At 48.7% G+C, this 18,728-nt stretch overlaps 1 protein-coding gene across 6 annotated transcripts in view; it reads left to right on the top strand.

Annotated features, from left to right (window-relative positions):
- Window positions 1–18,115, top strand: part of CDH3 (cadherin 3) — a 99,688-nt gene extending 81,573 nt beyond the window's left edge. For 5 of the 6 annotated variants that reach the window (XM_057711532.1, XM_057711530.1, XM_057711529.1 and 2 more), the window contains 11 exons: window positions 82–226; window positions 1,552–1,727; window positions 2,380–2,508; window positions 3,421–3,606; window positions 5,035–5,276; window positions 5,647–5,792; window positions 6,562–6,786; window positions 10,231–10,437; window positions 14,601–14,731; window positions 15,096–15,242; window positions 17,238–18,115. In XM_057711532.1, coding sequence (XP_057567515.1) covers window positions 82–226; window positions 1,552–1,727; window positions 2,380–2,508; window positions 3,421–3,606; window positions 5,035–5,276; window positions 5,647–5,792; window positions 6,562–6,786; window positions 10,231–10,437; window positions 14,601–14,731; window positions 15,096–15,242; window positions 17,238–17,447 — 1,944 coding nt within the window. In that variant the 3' untranslated portion in view covers window positions 17,448–18,115. The remainder of the gene's footprint in view (window positions 1–81; window positions 227–1,551; window positions 1,728–2,379; window positions 2,509–3,420; window positions 3,607–5,034; window positions 5,277–5,646; window positions 5,793–6,561; window positions 6,787–10,230; window positions 10,438–14,600; window positions 14,732–15,095; window positions 15,243–17,237) is intronic. The other variant, XM_057711531.1, reaches the window with a different exon arrangement.
- Window positions 18,116–18,728: the final 613 nt, after the last annotated feature.

Raw genomic sequence — 18,728 nt, 5'->3', positions numbered from 1 at the left:
CAAGTAACCTTGAGCATCCACCAAGAAGCAGGGCCCCAGGGAGGGTAGTGCCAGGCTGACCCCAGACGTGTGTACCCACAGCTCTTTGGCCATGCTGTGTCGGAGAACGGTGCCTCTGTGGAGGAGCCCATGAACATCTCCATCATTGTAACAGACCAGAACGACCACAAGCCCAAGTTCACCCAGGATGTCTTCAGAGGGAGTGTCTTGGAAGGGGTACTACCTGGTAAGAGGACTGGGGAGGGGACAGCTATAGAGGTCTGCTGGGCCCAGACCTGGCCTTGGGTCAACTTCTGGAATCATCTGGAGATCAGCCCAGACTCTTAAAGGCTTGAAACCCTTCACACCTAATTTCCTGGGTTGTGCATCAGATCATCTGGGATCTTCTTACAAATCCAGATTCCGCCACTCCATCCCAAGATCCCTGAATAAGAATGATCCTGAAGTAGAGCCCCGGAATCTGTGTATTTGAAAATTTCCCAGAAGCTTCAGAGGATCAGCCTGGCGTGGGAACCTGCAGCTTTGGAGCTGCAGAGACCTATGTTTGAGTCTGGATTTTGTTTCTTTACCTGCTGTGACCCTGGACGAGGTCTTGACCTCTGAACCTCAATCTTTACTGAGGCTCAGAGGCCAGTATTCTGAAAAAGGAAGTAATATTAAGCATAAAGAACTGTGAAGATTAGAAATAACACGTGCCCACTGTTGTGTGACATGAAACACCTGACATGAGGTTCTTTGGGGGAAAAAATGGCAGCTGCAAGGAGGGCAGCAAAGGCTGGGAGGTGTTAGAACATGGTTTACAGCAAGCAGAAAATGAATTGTCAGGCTGGGAAAGAGAGTGAGAGGAGCTGGCAAAGGCTAGAGAAATAGGTGCACATTAGTGACCTCCAGGACAGGTGCTGGTGGGGAGGGCTCCTCCTCTTCCTTTGTTTCTGAGTTGTGGAGAATTACAGAGACATGAGAATTGGTTAGGCTGCCAACAACAGATATTTCCAGAGGAAAAACAGTAACTTCAACAAGATGGAACTTTTTCTCCCGCTTTGTATTCAGGAAGCTTAGAGGCGGTCAGGCCCGGCTGGAATGGTGCTTTGAAGTATGGGAGACCTAGGCTCCTTCCATCTCGTTGCTCTGCTGTTTCGGCTTCATTGCCAAGATTACCTCCTGGTTGCTGCTAGAGCTCCAGCCATTACATCAGAAGGAGGGAACTGGCGGGGAGAATAAGCCTCTTAACTCAGAAAAACGCTGCCCCCAAAGCTGTATATCCCGTTTGTCAGATTTCAATCTCTTGGCCACAGCTAGCTGCAGGAAGCGATGGGAAATAGTCTTGGTTCCTGGTGGGCTTGTGCTCAGCCTAGAATGATTATGAAGATTACGTTTCTAAGAAAGAAGGGGAAAATGAGAAGTGGGCACCAACTAGCAATCTCTGCCGCTAGTGGGAGATGGGGCCAAGCCAACAGGCAGGCGGGCCCTCTCAGAGTTCCAGAAGTGGGCAAGGCTGGAATCGGAGCTGGGAGGGAAGGGTGCTCACTCATCAGCCCTTTGCCCCTCCAGGCACTTCTGTGATGCAGGTGACAGCCACGGATGAGGATGATGCCATCAATACCTACAACGGGGTGGTTGCCTACTCCATCCATAGCCAAGAGCCAAAGGACCCTCACGACCTCATGTTCACGGTCCACCGGAGCACGGGCACCATCAGCGTCATCTCCAGCGGCCTGGACCGGGAGGTGAGTGGCCCTTTGGGAAGGTGCTGCGTGCCGAGGCTCACCCAGGCTGGGGCCTGACACTCAGAGCAGAAGCCCCTGCCCCCAAAGCCCAGCGTAGAGCGCTGGGGACCCAAGTCAGCTGGGAGTGGCTGCTGCTGTGTCCCTCGTTGCTGTCCCGCAGCTCCCTCGGGCCGGTGGCACGCTGCCAAACCATCTCGTTAAGGCTGAGGAGGCAGCTGTAAAACGCAGACGTTGAATACTTTCTGTAGGTTTTCTCATTTCCTCTCGGAATGGCTCACTTAGCATGCACATTGCCCAGATTTGTCCCATGTGTGCTGCAAAGCAGAATTAGCTCCGTGGATATTGGAATTGCCTCCTGTTTCCTAATTAATACCTTTGCCCAAATCCCTGCTCAAAGCTCCCATTCTGCATCCGCCCAGAGTCAGGAGGCAATGCCCAGGCTTCATCCCACGACAGGCCCAGGAGAACGGTTTGGATCCACAGTTCCCATCCCCCTCTGCCCTTTGCTTCTGGTCCTCCCTGCAATGGGCGAGTGGTGGGTCAGGAGTCAAGAGAACACTGAGAGGGAGGAACTCTCCCCTTCCCTCTGTGTGTACCCAGGGCTGTGCCCAACTCGCAGTGGCTTCCACTCCCACTCTCCTTTTCTCTCCAGAGAGTCCCTGAGTACACACTGACCATCCAGGCTACAGACATGGACGGGGACGGCTCCAGCACCACAGCTATGGCCATAGTAGAAATCCTTGATGCCAATGACAACGCTCCCGTGTTTGATCCCCAGAAGGTAACACCCCTTCCTTCCATCTTTCCTCATCAGATGATGAAGGACTAAGTTTCTCCTTTCTGATGAAACTCCGGAACCAGCCTACAATGCTTCAAGTCCCAGTCACAACACTTGTGAGCTGTGTGACCTAAGGCAAACTACCTAATCTCTCTGTGCCCCATTTCCTAATCTGTGAAATGGAGACAATGACAATACCTGCTGCGTTGTCCTGAGTTTTAAGTAAAGTGATCTATGTACAGTTCTTAACCCAGTCCCTGGGACACAAGTGCTCAATTTGAAAATCTTTGTTGATATGGAAACTCCTAATTTACCTCCCGCCTATACCTGCCCACCTTCCCCCAGTGAATGCTTGTACACCTCATGTGACAAAGAACTCAGTGCCAGTCAAGGTGACACCCACCCCCTCCCATCTTTAGGTAATTCTGGCTGCTAAACATTGTTTAGGCCTGATTGAAATTTTGTTCTGAACAGCTGATTTCCCCATCTTTGCCACCTGTTCCCGAATTTCCCAAAAAGTTCCTGGTCAGTACCCCAGAGCAATCAGAAACCTAACCCTTCTTGTCACCTTCCTTTATGCCTTTCTGATCTCGGCTAGATATAGGTGACTCCTCACGGCAGGGGCTTGAACGCCCAGATCAGTGCGATTCCTGGAGTGTCAGGCCCTTGGGTGTAGGGAAAGCAGGCCCAAGATTGCTGGGGTCTGTCCCAGCAGCTGTGAGGCTGACTCTTGGAACATTCGGCATCCGTGCATGCCCTGAAACCCCAATAAGTGGGCTGGGCAGTCCCGGAAAGGGTAAGCGGCACGGGGCTCCCGTAGAGAGGATGGAGCTTTCACAGCCGGTGAAGAGTAGAACCGCCTCTCAGGGTGGTCAGTCTCTCGGCTCTGACTTCCTGTGCTTCCCATGCTGACAGTATGAGGCCCGTGTGCCTGAGAATGCGGTGGGCCACGAGGTGCAGAGGCTGACAGTGACTGATCTGGACGCCCCCAGCTCACCAGCATGGCAGGCCACCTACCGCATTGTGGAAGGTGACAGCGGGGACCATTTTACCATCACCACCCACCCTGAGAGCAACCAGGGTATCCTGACAACCAAGAAGGTGAGTCGGTTTGGGCTTTGTACAGGAGCCACACCTGGGGCAATCAGGTCTGCAGCCTCCAGGACTAGGGGGTACCACCTGCCTTGGGACACATACCTTGGACCACTCGCCAGGGAATGTACCAGGCCAATGGCTTGCAACACTCTCGCATCCCTCTTGTGTGAGGGAATTCCTTTGTTCAAACTAAATCCTCCCCCTGGACCCAGTTCATAAAACAGATTCATAAAACAGAGTCGCTGATCTAATTGAGGCAGATCAGTGGGGCCCCTCCTCCCAGATCCCAGTGTCCGGTGGCTATTCCCAATCAGTCTTACACAGAGGGTCTCTTTTATTGGAATCCGTGCTAATTTTGCATGCAATCCATAATTCATATCTAGGTGTTTGGATAGTAAAATGTTTTAAATTACTTAGTAGTTAGGCCTACCCTTGCCTCTCAAAAAGTCTGAATAAAATTGATGCTTCAAGAAGGTGGGTGTAATCTTTCTTTGATTTCTTTTACCTCTTGGTTTATTATGAAGAATGGCCCAGTTTGAGAATCAGGGCTTTGTATAATACTGTCTCCTCCTTGCAACAAAAACTTTGTAATGCCCCTTTCACATTGTGAAGTGAATTTCACTTATAATTTCTCTAACTTATGTAATTTCTAGAAAAATGGAATGCCCTAACTGTAAAATAAAGGAGAATTTTACAGGAAAAGTTACGGATAATAAAATATTTCCATATGTAAACCTTTGGGCACAAGTACACTAGAAAACATAACTAAGTGGTCAGTTTCTTGCATCTGTTTGTAGAATCATCCAAATGTAGTAGATACTGTATGTCGCTCCAGGGATGCATACCACAAGTGGTATTGATGTTTTTCCAGGGCAGCAAATAAACAGCTTTGGAAAAGGCCTGAACAAATCACGTTAGCAGCTCCTCTCAGAAGTTGCATTCTTAGGAAATTCAATGCAAATTAAAACCACACCAAAAACTCAGTTTGTATGTAAAACACGTTCTAGACTATAAATATAAACCGAACATCACACCCCTGCATACATGAATGTCCAAGGGGATATTGGCAAGTCACGTGGGATATGGGACAGTTCTTGGTGTCCCTGTCCCAGCCTGTAAATACCAGTGGCGTTTCCAGTCATTAGGACACCTGGAAATGCCTCCTCCAAGTTTCTACAGCACCCACTCCACAGAGAGCCAGTTCTAGGCTTGGGGCTTACTGGTCTGGTTGCCTTTGGGGTGGTGGCCTGAGAGGCCCCGCTGGATGTCCACCCGGGAAGTGCAGGAGGCTCTGTGGGGTAGGGAAGGGGCAGCCTTGCTGCTGCTGGGAGCCTCCAGCCCCTCGCTGTGGGCCCTTGCCTTCTGACATCGCAGCACGGCATGGCGCCTCCTCACAAAATGAAGGCTCAGGTCCTCCTTCCTGTCCTCTCCCAGGGTTTGGATTTCGAGGCCAAAAACCAGCACACCCTGTACGTTGAAGTGATCAACAAGGCTCCCTTTGTGGTGAAGCTCCCGACCTCCACGGCCACCATAGTGGTCCACGTGGAGGATGTGAATGAGCCGCCCGTGTTCGTCCCACCCTCCAAAGCCATCGAGGTCCAGGAGGGCATCTCCATCGGGGAGCCTGTCTGCACCTACACCGCACAGGACCCAGACAAGGGGAGTCAGAAGATCAGGTACGTAGGAGCTGGGCTTAAATTCAGCGAAATGCATGGATACTGTTGGTTTGTTTGTTATAGCCAGCATTTGTTCTAATTGACTATTAAATATTTTGAACATCACCCCTGTATAGGGCCTTCCCTTCCTACCCTCTGCAACGGCTACGTCCAGGGTCAGGTGTTCCCATTCCCTCTCACGTGTGCCTGCCGGGCCCCCTCCTGCTGCTCAGGCTCCCATTTAGGGGTGAGATGCATTTCCCACATGATCCTGTTTAGGAGCCACGAGTCCCACGAAACCCTCTGCCAGTTGGCATGAGGAGGCTTTGAATGATGACTCCAGAACTCTAAGTATTCTGAGTGTTTCTTCTTCTCAACTTTTCCACTCCAGCTACCACATCCTGAGAGACCCGGCAGGGTGGCTAGCCATGGACCCAGACAGTGGGCAGCTCACTGCCGCGGGGATCTTGGACCGTGAGGATGAGCAGTTTGTGAGGAACAACATCTACCAAGTCATGGTCTTGGCCACGGATGATGGTGAGAGCTTCCTCCCAGCCCCTCCACGTGGGCACCTTAGGAGCCAAGGACACAGCACGTTCCCTCCACAGGCGGAGTGTGGTGTGGGGAAGGGGTGTCGGCAATCCTATCTGGGAGGTCAGAGGGGTCTCTCAGGGGAGTCTTTTAAAGACTGGTCCTAGGGTGGGCTGGTTCCAGGACCCAGGAGTTAGGTATCCCAAAGACTCCTTTCAGCCTACGTTTGTGTTTCCCTGAGCCCTCAGTTGGCCTGTTGGTTTCCTCTTGTGATTGATTGAAAGGGGCTGCCTGGCAGGTGTCATGATTGGTTAGTGATGTCACACCATGACAAGATTGGGGGTGATGATGTAATTGCCATCTCTGTTTGACACATACTGAACCAAGGCCTGGAGGCCAGCGAGAGGTTACTGCAGGGCTGGGAAGTGAAACTTCCCTGAAGCTGATAGCAAACATTGCATCAGCCCTGAGATGGCCAACAGATTTCTCTTTGTGATAGATTGGTAGTGGCTGTCTGGATGAAGTGGCTGCACCTGTGCTGTGATTGGTTAGTAATGTCTGCTGTGGACACAAAATGAGAATGATGGCATATTTGCCATCATTAGTTTGATCTATATTGAAGCTACAGCATGGAGACTCTTGAAAGGTTATAGGTAGACAATAAATAGGATCCTCCTGAGGCTGATTAAGTAGGTCCTGGGGGAGCTTAACATTGATTCATCAACCCAACCAAGAGCAGATGCTGAAAAGGGATCATGTGTATGATTGTGAACAGGCAGCCCTCCCACAACTGGCACAGGGACCCTCCTGCTAACACTGTTGGATGTCAACGACCATGGCCCGGTCCCCGAGCCCCGTCAGATCACCATCTGCAACCAAAGCCCTGTGCCCCAGGTGCTGAACATCACAGACAAGGACCTGTCCCCCCACACCTCCCCTTTCCAGGCCCAGCTCACACACGACTCGGACATCTACTGGACAGCAGAGGTCAACGAGAAAGGTAACTGAGTGATGGTGGAAGATGGGTGTCTGCCCTCTACCAAGACCTGACACAGCTTCCTGCCCCAGCATCTTGTGGGTCACCGAGTTACCGGTCCCCTCAAGAATGTCAGTCAAATGCTGCTTATTAGCTTAGCTGTAAGCCTTTGGAATTCCACGGGAGCCCTTAAAGACCATTCCAGCCCCACCACCTGCCTGTACAATTGGAAAAACAGGCCCAAAGAGATGGAATGTGCCTTTCTCACTCTCACGTAGTTGGGGAGTCAGAACCCTCGCATGGTGATAACAGCTAACACGCCTGAGCATGCTTGCTACATGCGCTTCAGGCACTTTACATAGATTTGGCTACTTAATCCTCACAACAACTCTGTAAAGAAGGTACTGTTATCTCACACTTACATGCATGTGCACCCATTTTACACATGGGGAAATCAAGGCTACAGAAGTTTAAATATCTTGTCAAGGGCATTGTAGCTAGAAAGTGATGGCCGTAGGATTGGAATGCAGGCAGTCTGATATACCAGGATGCTTTGCTGCCTACCATGGATCAAACCCTGGTGATATGCAAGGTGCTTTTTATACTTTTCCTTATTTAATATTTCTACCATCCTCTGTGGTCAGTATTTTTATCCTTGTTTATAGATGAGAATAAGGCTCAGAGAGGTTAAAGAGTGTGCCCAAGGGCACAGTGTGGATAAGTAGTGGAGCAGAAGTTGAAGCCAGGGTCCTTCACCCCCACATCCCTGCTCCCAGCCACCTCCTTGTCCTCCTTCCCAGCCCCCTGGAGCTCCTCAGCCTTTAGTAGTCTTTCAGTTGTCACAGGACTGGAGAGGGAACTTACTTGGCATCACATGGGCAAGGACCCAGGTGCATAAGAAAGATGCATGCAGGCCCAAGTGCCAGTAAGGCCCCTGGAGAAACCCTGCTCACTCCGGTTTAAAGCGTCTCCCTCTTCCTCTTGGGGCTAGGGTCCCCCAGGAGGGAAATGGGGAACCAGTGTATTCAGGGTCTGCCCCAAAGTAACCAGATGCCCGGTGTCTATTACTACTCCTGAGCCCCACCCAGAAGGGACAGGGGAGACCTGCTTCGGACACACTCATTGTCTCATTTTTATGATTCCTGTGATTTAGGGATGTATATCCAGCACCTTTCCTTGAGGGAACCCAAGTTGGTCTCCTATCACCCCCTTGTGGCCTAGAAGCCATTTTTCCCCCTCCCTGACTGTATCATTTACAGAGCATAGACTCTGGAGCCAGAATGCCTTGGTTCAAGATCCAGCCCCTCCATTTACCAGCTTTTTGACTGTGGGCAAGTTACTGAACCTCACTCCTCTGCAATTTCCCTACCTGCAAGATGGCACCATAATTGTACCTACCTCCATGCAATCACCGTGAAGACTGATTGAGTACATGAAAGGCATCTTGTGTGATGTATCAGTGCTCGGTAGGTGCCAGTGGCCGCCTTCATCACTGCTGTTTCTCAGTCACAGATCTGGCTTTGCCACATGAGAGCATTATGCCCAAAGTTCAGTGGTGCCAACACCTGGCATTAGCGTTGATACCTGGTTCTTGGTTTTGACTTAGTTATTCTGTCTGACTGTGTTTTGTCATCAGAGGAGTGAATCCAAACTCTATACCTGTGTGACCTTGGGCTAGTTACTTGACCTCCCTAAGCTTCAATGTGCATTTGTAAGATGAGGATAACAGAACCTGCCTCTTAAAGTTGGGGTGAAGAGCAGAGTTGGGCTTGGCACGTAGTGTCGGCATAGTCACCACTGCCACAGCCACCACCAGCACCATCATCAACTGAGAACTCAGCCCTCCAGCATGGGAACAGGATAGCGGGAGGGAAGTTTGGGTGAATAACCCCACATTGGCCTCTCCACTCAGTAGACCAAACATTCAGCCTGCAGAATTCTCTCTGCCTGCCATTGCTGAATGGGAACAGGGTGAATTCTCCTTTCTGGCCTTTTAACTAAGAGTGGCCCAGGGACTTCCTAGGTGGCACAGTGGTTAAGAATCTGCTGCCAATGTAGGGGACACAGGTTTGATCCCTGCTCCAGGAAGATCTCACATGCCATGGAGCAACTAAGCCCATGCACCACAACTATTGAGCCTGTACTCTAGAGCCTGTGAGCCACAACTGTTGAGCCTGTGTACCACAACTACTGAAGCCCACACGCCTAGAGCCCATGCTTTGCTACAAGAGAAGCCACCACAATGAGGAGCCCGTGCACCACAATGAAGAGTAGCCCCTCTCGCCACAACTAGAGAAAGCCTGTGTGCATCAACAAAGATCCAACACAGCCAATTAATTAATTAATTTAAAAAAAAAAAAAAGAGTGGCCCAGCAAGTGTGCTGAGCCTTTGAACTGAAAATGGCTTGAGGTCAGTGCTAAAATAGGCCAGCAAGCCTGAGGGTGGGTGGGCTAGAAACGTGGGGTTGTTTCTGAAAGTCCCAGTGATGGGGAGACCCTGCTAGCATTTAGTGGTGAGGACTTGAATGCTTGGGAAGGTTCCTCATGATGAAGAGTGGTTCCACGCAAGCTAATATCACCCTCTTTGAGAAACTTGGGTCTAAACTGAAGGCCTTTCTTCAGAGAGGCCTCTGACCCTATATTTCTCACCTACAAACATCACCCCCCCCCACTCCAGGAGGGCCACACCCCCTCCCCAGAGTGGTGCCCGTTGCACCGGCCACACTGAGGCTTGGCTTCTGCTCTGTGGCTGCCTCCCGCCCGCCCCGGGCCTTTGAAGGCCAGTTAGCACGGTGTCCATTGCAGCCTCACTGCCAGCATCTCTGAACTTGTGTGCAGTCACTAATGCTGGGGTAACACAGCTTAGCACCCTCTCTGATGTGCTTAACAATGTCAGTTACATCACCAAGCCATATGCATTTGGATTTACTACGATGCTCACTCAGAAATACCCATGTTTCAGATACTGAAATTCTATCATGTAGTTGCGGTATAAACATTATATTTACTATTGCAGGAGCAAAATGCTGCAATAATAAATGGTAGTGAACTTTCAAATAGGAAAACAGGTGGCCAGTTAATGTAAATGTTAAAAGATTGGGCTAGCTGTCTCTTAGGAAGAACAATGTTTGTTTGTTTTAAGACAAAGAACAATCTAGCAGCTAATGGTGCTCAAATTATTGGCTCCACATACCATGACTTTTTAAAAACATATTTAAAAAATACTGTGATAATTGATTTTTTTTAAATAAAATGATGAATTTATTCTTCTATCCAAATAATTCTTTCCACAGTGGTGAATTTGGCTTTGGCCGAATACCAGTTGTTAACACTTTGCGTAAGTGTGCTTTGGAGGTATTGCTCCCTGCTAACTGGATGCAGAGGCTGCCTCCTCAAACCTCCATGGTGATATACTCGGTTCCCACCATTCGTGGTCTCCTGAGGTGAATAATTATCTGTCCACTCCAGGAGACACAGTGGCCTTGTCCCTGAAGAAGTTCCTGAAGCAAGACACATATGACGTGCATCTCTCTCTGACCGACCACGGCAACAAGGAACAGCTGACAGTGGTCAGGGCTACCGTGTGTGACTGCCACGGCCACGTGGTTACCTGCCCTGACCCCTGGAAGGGGGGCTTCCTCCTCCCCATCCTGGGCGCTGTCCTGGCTCTGCTGTGTGAGTGCTGGCACCCTTCCCCCTCTAGGGACGGGGTAGTTAGAAGACCTGATTCTACCCTGAACCTCCAACTGAGGGGCCATCAACATTGCCCATCTGTTCCTTATACTCTTAAGTCCGGGAGTGTCATTCAGTCCATAGATGTTTATGGAGCTTCTGGAAGGTGCGAGGCTTTGGGGATACAGTGGGGATCAGACTCGGCCCTGCTGTCAAATCGTCTAGTGGCTACAGCAGTGGTGCTGAAGGCGTGCTCTCCAATCACAGCGTTAGCATCACCAGGAATTGGTTAGAAAGGCCAATTCTCTGGCCCACTCCTGACCTACTGATTCAGAAACTTAGGGGTAAGGCCTGGTAGTCTGTGTTTTAAGAAGCCCTTCAGGAGATTCTGACGCGTGTTAGAGCTTGAGAGCCATTGGTCTAGTGAGCAGAAGTGTTTAGTTAAAAACGAGTTTCTTTACTCTAAAGGTAGGACCTATCACATTTACTTTTTTCACTCTGAATTGTCCTTACACAGAAAACGTGCATTCAGTCACGTATGAGTACAAGAGTAAGTGTGAATTAGTCATCGCTGAGGGTGCAACACTTAACAGAACACACCAGTCCCTGCCTTCGTGAGCTTACTTTCCAGTGCAGAGAGCAGACAACAAATAATCTGGCAGAGAAATAGGTGCTGCTATGGATTAAGAGAAGGTGGGGGGAGGAGGCCTGCCATTTTAAGTAGGATGGGCAAAAAGAGCCTTACAGAGAAGGGGGTATTTGAGTAAAGACCTGAAAGAATCCTAAGAACCCATGGACTCCCAAAGAAGGCTAGGTGAGTTTTGTCTGGCCAGAGGGAGGTAGTGGTTCCATCAGCAGGCAAACAGAGGGATAAAGCTAAAGAGTGGCTGTATCCTCTTTACATTAAACAGCCACAGAGAGGGCCAGTGGGTACCCTCCTCATATGGGATTAACTGGGGGTAGTCACAGCAGTTAGGGGGAGCAGCTAGGCACCAGCTGGCCAGTCCCCACTGTGTCCAAATAGATTGCCAGCCTTTCAAACCATATCAGTAAAACCCAATCCCTCTCTTAAAATTCCAGAATAGCATTTGCACCTAAGTTCACATTACTGCACCATATCAAAGTTGCACTGTCTTGCTTTTAACTTAAAGTCTGTGGCTATTGGGGACACCTAGTGACTGAAAAAGAGTCATGTTGAAAAGTAACATCTGCTGGGAGATTCCCATCCCCACAAGATTTCCTTAAGGACTAGTACCACCAATATGGGAAGGCTGACAGTAAAATGATGCAGAATTACAGATGGGGGAATGACGTCAGAATGCCAATAGGAAGTGATTTTAAGCTGAGAGCTGAAGGGTGAGAACCATGCGTATGCACGGCGAGTGTTCCAGGTGAGGAAAGAGCCTGAATGAAGGTTCTAAAGTGGGAGACTGCTGGGTATATTTTATTTTATTTTATTTTAAGAACTTTTATTGAGATACAGTTAACAGACAATAAACAGCATATATTTAGAGTGTACAATTTGGTATCCCAATCTCCCAATTCATTCCCCACCAACCCTCCCCGCTTTCCCCACTTGGTATCCATGTGTTTGTTCTCTACATCTTTGTTTCTGCCTCGCATTTCCTCTATCATACTTGTTAGCATTTGCCTTATGTATTGAGGTGCTCCTATATTGGGTTCATATATATTTATAATTGTTATCTCCTCTTCTTGGATGGATCCCTTGATCTTTATGTAATGTCCTTTCTTGTCTCTTGTAACATTTTTTATTTTAAAGTCTATTTGATCTGACATGAGTATTGCTACTCCAGCTTTCTTTTGATTTTCATTTGCATGGAATATCTTTTTCCATCCCCTCACTTTCCGTCTGTATGTGTGCCTAGGTCTGAAGTGGGTCTCTTCGAGACAGCATATATATGGGTCTTGTTTTTGTATCCATTGAGCCAGTCTGTGTCTTCTGGTTGGTGCATTTAGTCCATTTACATTCAAGGTAATTGTCGATATGTATGTTCCTATTACCATTTTCTTAATTGTTTTGTTTTTGTTTTTGTGGGTCCTTCTCTTCTCTTATGTTTCCTCTTAGAGAAGTTCCTTTAGCATTTGTTGTAGGGCTGGTTTGGTGGTGCTGAATTCTCTTAGCTGTTGCTTGTCTGTAAAGCTTTTGATTTCTCCGTCGAATCTGAATGAGATCCTTACTGGGTAGAGTATTCTTGGTTGTAGGTTCTTCCCTGTCATCACTTGAAATATATCATGCCACTCCCTTCTGGCTTGCAGAGTTTCTGCTGAGAAATCAGCTGTTAACCTAATGGGAGTTCCCTTGTATGTTATTTGTCATTTTTCCCTTGTTGCTTTTAATAACATTTCTCTGTCTTTAATTTTTGTCAGCTTGATTACTATATGTCTTGGTGTGTTTCTCCTTGGGTTTATCCTGCCTGGGACTCTCTGCACTTCCTGGACTTGGGTGGCTATTTCCTTTCCCATGTTAGGGAAGTTTTCAACTATAATCTCTTCCAATATTTTCTCAGGTCCTTTCTCTCTCTCTTCTCCTTCTGGGACCCCTATAATGCGAATGTTGGTGTGTTTAACATTGTCCCAGAGGTCTCTTAGGCTGTCTTCAGTTCTTTTCATTCTTTTTTCCTTATTCTTTTCTGCATCAGTGATTATCACCATTCTGTCTTCCAGGTCACTTATTCACCCTTCTGCCTCCGTTAATCTGTTATTGGTTCCTTCTAGTGTATTTTTCATTTCCGTTATTGTGTTGCATATCTCTGTTTGTTTGCTCTTTAATTCTTCTAGGTCTTTGGTAAACTTTTCAATTTTTTTCATCCAGTCTTTTTTCAAAGTCCTGGATCATCTTCACTATCATTATTCTGAATTCTTTTTCTGGAAGGGTGCCTATCTCCTCTTCATTTAGTTGGTTTTCTGGGGCTTTATCCTGTCCCTTCATCTGGTACAAAGTCCTCTGCTTTTTCATTTTCTCTATCTTGCTGTGGCTGTGGTTTTCAGTTCTGTAAGACGAAATACTGCTGATACTGCTTGATACTGCTGTCTGCCCTCTTGTAGAGGAAGCTATCTAGGAGGCTCGTGCCTGTTTCCTCATGGGAGGGACTGATGGTGGGTAGGGCTGGGTGGGCGGAGCTCAGTAAAGCTTTAATCCCATTTGGTGGGCGGAGCTCAGTAAAACTTTAATCTGCTTGTCTGCTGATGGGTAGGGCTGTGTTCACACCCTGTTGGTTGTTTGGCCTGAAGCCACCTAGTGCTGAGCCCACAGGCTCTTTGGTGGGGCTAATGGCGGACTCTGGGAGGGCTCACATCAATAAGCACTTCCCAGAACCCCTGCTGCCAGTGCCCCTGTCTCCTCGGTGAGCCACAGCTGCCCCCCACCTCAGCAGGCAACCCTCCAACACCAGCAGGTAGGTCTGGTTCAGTCTCCTATCGGGTCACTGCTCCTTCCCCCTGGGTCCTGGTGAGCACATTTTTTTGTGTGCGCTCCAAGAGTGGAATCTCTGTTTCCACCAGTCCTGTGGAGGTCCTGCAATCAAATCCCGCTGGCTTTCAGAGTCTGATTCTCTGGGGATTCCTCTTCCCGTTGCTGGACTCCCAGGTTGGGAAGCCTGATGTGGGGCTCAGAACCCTCACTTTAGTGGGTGGACTTCTGCAGTATAACTGTTCTCCAGTTTGTGAGTCACCCACCCAGCATTTATGGGATTTGATTGTAACGCGATTGCGCCCCTCCTACCATCTCATTGCAGCCTGTCCTTTGTCTCTGGATGTGGGGTGTCTTTTTTGGTGAGTTCCAGTGTCTTTCTGTCGATGATTGTTCAGCAGTTAGTTGTAATTCTGGTGCTCTTACAAGAGAGAGTGAGTGCATGTCCTCCTACTCCGCCATCTTAATCCTATCTCTGCTGGGTATATTTTAGGAACCTTGAGGAGGCCAATGTGACTAGCCCTGGTGGGGGGTGGGGAGACAGGCAGGGGCCAGTCCTGTAGCCTTGATGAGGAGTTGGGGGGTTTTCCTAGGTGCAAGGGGGCCACTGAAGTATGTTAAGCTCTGGCTGCTGAGTGGAGGGATCTAAAATTAGATGGGGTGCTGAGGGTTTGGGGGTCCTGACCAGCCATGTGATTGTTGGGGGGTGAATACTGACACTCCCCGATTCTTGCAGTCCTTCTGCTGGTGCTCCTGTTTTTGGTGAGAAAGAAGCGGAAGATCAAGGAGCCCCTTTTGCTCCCAGAAGACGACACCCGTGACAATGTCTTCTACTATGGCGAAGAGGGGGGTGGCGAGGAGGACCAGGTGGGGCACTGGGGGGTCTGGGAGTCGGGAGGTGGATACCCCCACGGCCACTGGCAGGGATGGTTGGGTCAACCAACTAACCGTGCTGTGTCGACCAGACCCTGGCCTGAAGCATCAGTCTTCTGAGAGGGTATCTGGTCCATTGCTCTCATCTCTTTGGCCCCAGCCAGCTCAGCCTTGAGCCTATGCTTAATTAGGGAGGAGGGGGTTTGGAAACTAGGGCTTTCAGAGATTTCTGACGTTACCTGTCTTCTAAGACCTACCCATGAACCAGAACATCCAAATGGTACGGAAATGGGGTGAAATATAAACGGGGGAAATGGGAGGGTCCTTCTCTGTCTCATGACCTTCCACTTTCATGAAGGACTATGACATCACCCAACTCCACCGGGGCCTGGAGGCCCGGCCTGAGTTGGTTCTCCGCAACGATGTGGCACCAACCTTCATCCCCACACCCACATACCGTCCACGGCCGGCCAACCCAGATGAAATCGGCAACTTCATCATTGAGGTGAGGCTTGGGGGGCCAGGCTAGGGCAGCCCTTTATTCAGGCACCGGCAGCATAAGAGAAAGAGCACAGGCTTGGAGTCTTAGCTCTGGGTTCAAATCCTAGCTCTACCTCCAGCCAGCTGTGTGACCTCTGGCATATTTGAGTAACTTCTGGGCTTCTGTTCCTCCTCCATAAAACCCTAAGTTTCAGAGTGGTTAAGAATAGGTTAGGAATAATTTCTTTATTCAACATATATAGTGGTTGTTAGGAGAAAACTCTGGAGTCAGACTCCCTGGGTTTGAATTTTTAAAGCTCTCAGGTGATTCCTATGTGGCACAAAGTTGGGAGCCTCTGTTGTAGGTTGCTTTAGGGATTGGTTGAGTCATCACTTGGAACAGTGCTGAACCTCCTAGGGAACGTCAAAAACGGAGGCCTCTGACTCACCCCCCTGAGACTGTGATTGAATTCATCTGGATGTGGCCAGGGCTTCAGAATTTTTTTAACGATTCCCAGGTAATTTAAATTTGAGAACCACTGGCCTGGTACCTAACATGTATTAGGTAATGATAGCTATTGTTGCTAATAGCTAAATGTCTCCAATATTCTCAATTCTGGTCACATACTTGCTTTATCTGAGGAATTTTGAAAAATATCAATGCCTGGGACCCAGACATTCATTTTTTTAGGCTCTGATATTTTTTTAGTTCCCCAAAGAAATCAAATATACAGCCAGGGTTGTGAGAACCACAACCTAGGTATGTGGAAGATAAATGATATGAGCCTAGCACAGCCTGCTACCTCGAGAGCAGTCAGTAAAAGGAGGTTTTTAATAAGGGAGGGAAGGATGGAAAGGAGAGGGGAGGGAGGAAGGCAAGAGGGGAGGATGGATGGATTTGGGAAATTTGAGAAAGCAGCCGTGGACACAGGGCTCAGTGGGTGGTCAGGTTACCTCACTTTGATTTGAACCCTTCTTACCTTTCTTGCTTTCTAGAAATAGCCTGGTGGTGAGACTCGGTACTTCAGCCTGAGCATATTTGAGAGTCCTATGCAAAAAACAAAAGCATCTGGGGAAAGTTGCTCAAGGCAACTTTGTCTTGGAGCCAAATAACTAGATTTTCCTTTTAGTTAGATGAAGACACTTTCCAGAATATCTGTGTTGGACAGTTTGCAGATACTGTCTCAAGTAATGCCAGCCCACATCAACTCTGCAGAGCAGGAATCCTGTTGTTTCCTCATTTTACAAATGAGGAAATAGTGTTCTACTCTATGCTGGTACTATTCTAATAAGCGCTTTTATTTATTTTCAATAATATTTATTTATTTATTTATTTATTTATTTATTTATTTATTTCTGGGTGTGTTGGGTCTTCGTTGCTGCGCACGGGCTCTCTCTAGTTGCAGTGAGCAAGCAGGGACTACGCATCATTGCAGTGCATAGGCTTCTCATTGTGGTGGCTTCTCTTGTTGCAAAGCATGAGTTCTAGGCTTGTGGGCTTCAGTAGTTGCAGCAGGCAGGCTCAGTAGTTGTGGTGACGGGCTTAGTTGCTCCATGGCATGTGGGATCTTCCTGGGGATTGATTGGGTATCCCCTGAATTGGCAGGCGGATTCTTAACCACTGCGCCACCAGGGAAGCCCCCAATAAGCACTTTTATATTTACATATATTCATTAATTTCTCTAAAGTTGTGTGAAGTCTTCCCATTTTAGAGATGAGGGGGGAAAGAAAGGCATGGAGAGGTTAAGAGGCTTGCCAAAGTGTACACCCTAGTGTGTGCAGTCTGGTTTCAGAGTCCCCGCCCTGAACTGCTGACCTGTCGCACTGAGCACTAGCCCCAGGCTGCGCCCTGTGCTAAGGATTTATGCACATTATTTCATTTTCAACCTTCAAAACCTTAAGGGAGGGGAGAGATGGCTTCGCAGATGAGGAAATGCAAGCTCAGTTAACTTGCCCGAGCTCTCGCAGCTGCCAAGTGTCTGATCCCGCAGCTCTTGACTACCTGCTCCCTGTCCCACAGAACCTGAGGGCGGCCAACACGGACCCCACGGCCCCGCCCTACGACTCCCTGTTGGTGTTCGACTACGAGGGCAGCGGCTCAGATGCTGCCTCCCTGAGCTCGATCACCTCCTCGGCCTCTGACCAGGACCAAGACTACGACTATCTGAACGAGTGGGGCAGCCGCTTCAAGAAGCTGGCAGACATGTACGGCGGGGGCCAGGACGACTAGGCCTCCCTGTTGGCAGGGTCAGGGGCCCAAACGCCAGGCCGCAGCTGCATCTCCAAGGAGTCTCAGTCTTCACCTCGGCCAAGGACTTTGGAGCTTGTTACCTTAGCAACTTGGAGGGAAGAGGCCTGGAGTTCCACATAAAGGAACAGTTTTCTAAGCCTTTCAGAATGGAGGAACCTGGGCAGTTTGATTTCTGCAATGAAAACCTCTTAGCCTCGGCCAGGGTTGTCGAATTTCCAGGAGTCTCTCCCCTGCCATGAAATGCTCAGCCCCGTGTCCCAGGCCCGGACCAACTCCGACCCCCCTGTGATGACGTTCTCTCTGGAGTGGACCGTACTCCTTAGAAAGACACCTCTTATTGCAATCTGGATTTCCTTTTTTTTTTTTTAATGCTATTTTCAAAAAGTTGGAGGCGGGTCCTCAGCCGCCCCTGGAGTCCTCCAGAAGCCCAGGCCAGAGCTGCCTGGCTCACGTGCCCACACACATTGCATTTCTCTGCTCCCTGGGCCCCGAGGCCTCTTGTTTGAATGGATTACTGCATTTTTATACTGAGCGCGTCTAGGTGGTCCTTTATTTTTTATTTTCCATATCGAGTGCTGTAGATGAAGGGTGATGACAATCCTGTAAATGTACTAGAACTTTTTTATTAAAGGAACTTTTCCCATAGGTGCCAGGGGAGTGAACTTTTTTTTTAATAGTAGTTTATTGACGTAAAATTCACATACCATATCATTCACCCATTTAAAGTGTACAATTCAATGGTTTTCTAGAACTTTCAGAGTTGTGCAAGGGGGAGAAAGTGCTTTTAGCCCTGTGGGCTTCACCCCAGCTTCCTCAGGAAGCTCAGGATTTGTTTACAAATGGCCCAGGTAGGGGCACACCTTCGGCTCTCCTCCCCACAGATCCAGAACTGCTGTCTCTGCCTAAGAACCATTAACTCCCTTACCCCGGGCTGAGCGGCACCAGAGCTGCGGGCGATGTCTTTTCTGGACCAGTGGCTGCACATGTAGGTGGTACAGTTCGTGAAGATTTTCTCTCCTGTGCTGTGGGCTCTGTGTTGAAAGGCAGGATTTGGCAAGGATCCAGCTCCACTACTTCCTAGCAAGTTGCTTAACCTCTACCTGCCTCAGATTTTTCACGTATAAAATGGGGAGTTTTTATGGAGATTAAGTGAATTAATATCTGGCACATGGTATGTGCTATTTGTGCTCCTTGGTAACAGCTACCATTTATTCAGTACTTTTTTAGACCCAAACAGCACTTAACTTCAATTATTTCCTT

Source organism: Hippopotamus amphibius, chromosome 16 (assembly GCF_030028045.1).
Source record: "Hippopotamus amphibius kiboko isolate mHipAmp2 chromosome 16, mHipAmp2.hap2, whole genome shotgun sequence".
Lineage (NCBI taxonomy): Eukaryota > Metazoa > Chordata > Mammalia > Artiodactyla > Hippopotamidae > Hippopotamus > Hippopotamus amphibius.
The sequence above is the reverse complement of the archived record's forward strand: the minus strand, read 5'-3'. Positions and strand labels throughout refer to the sequence as shown.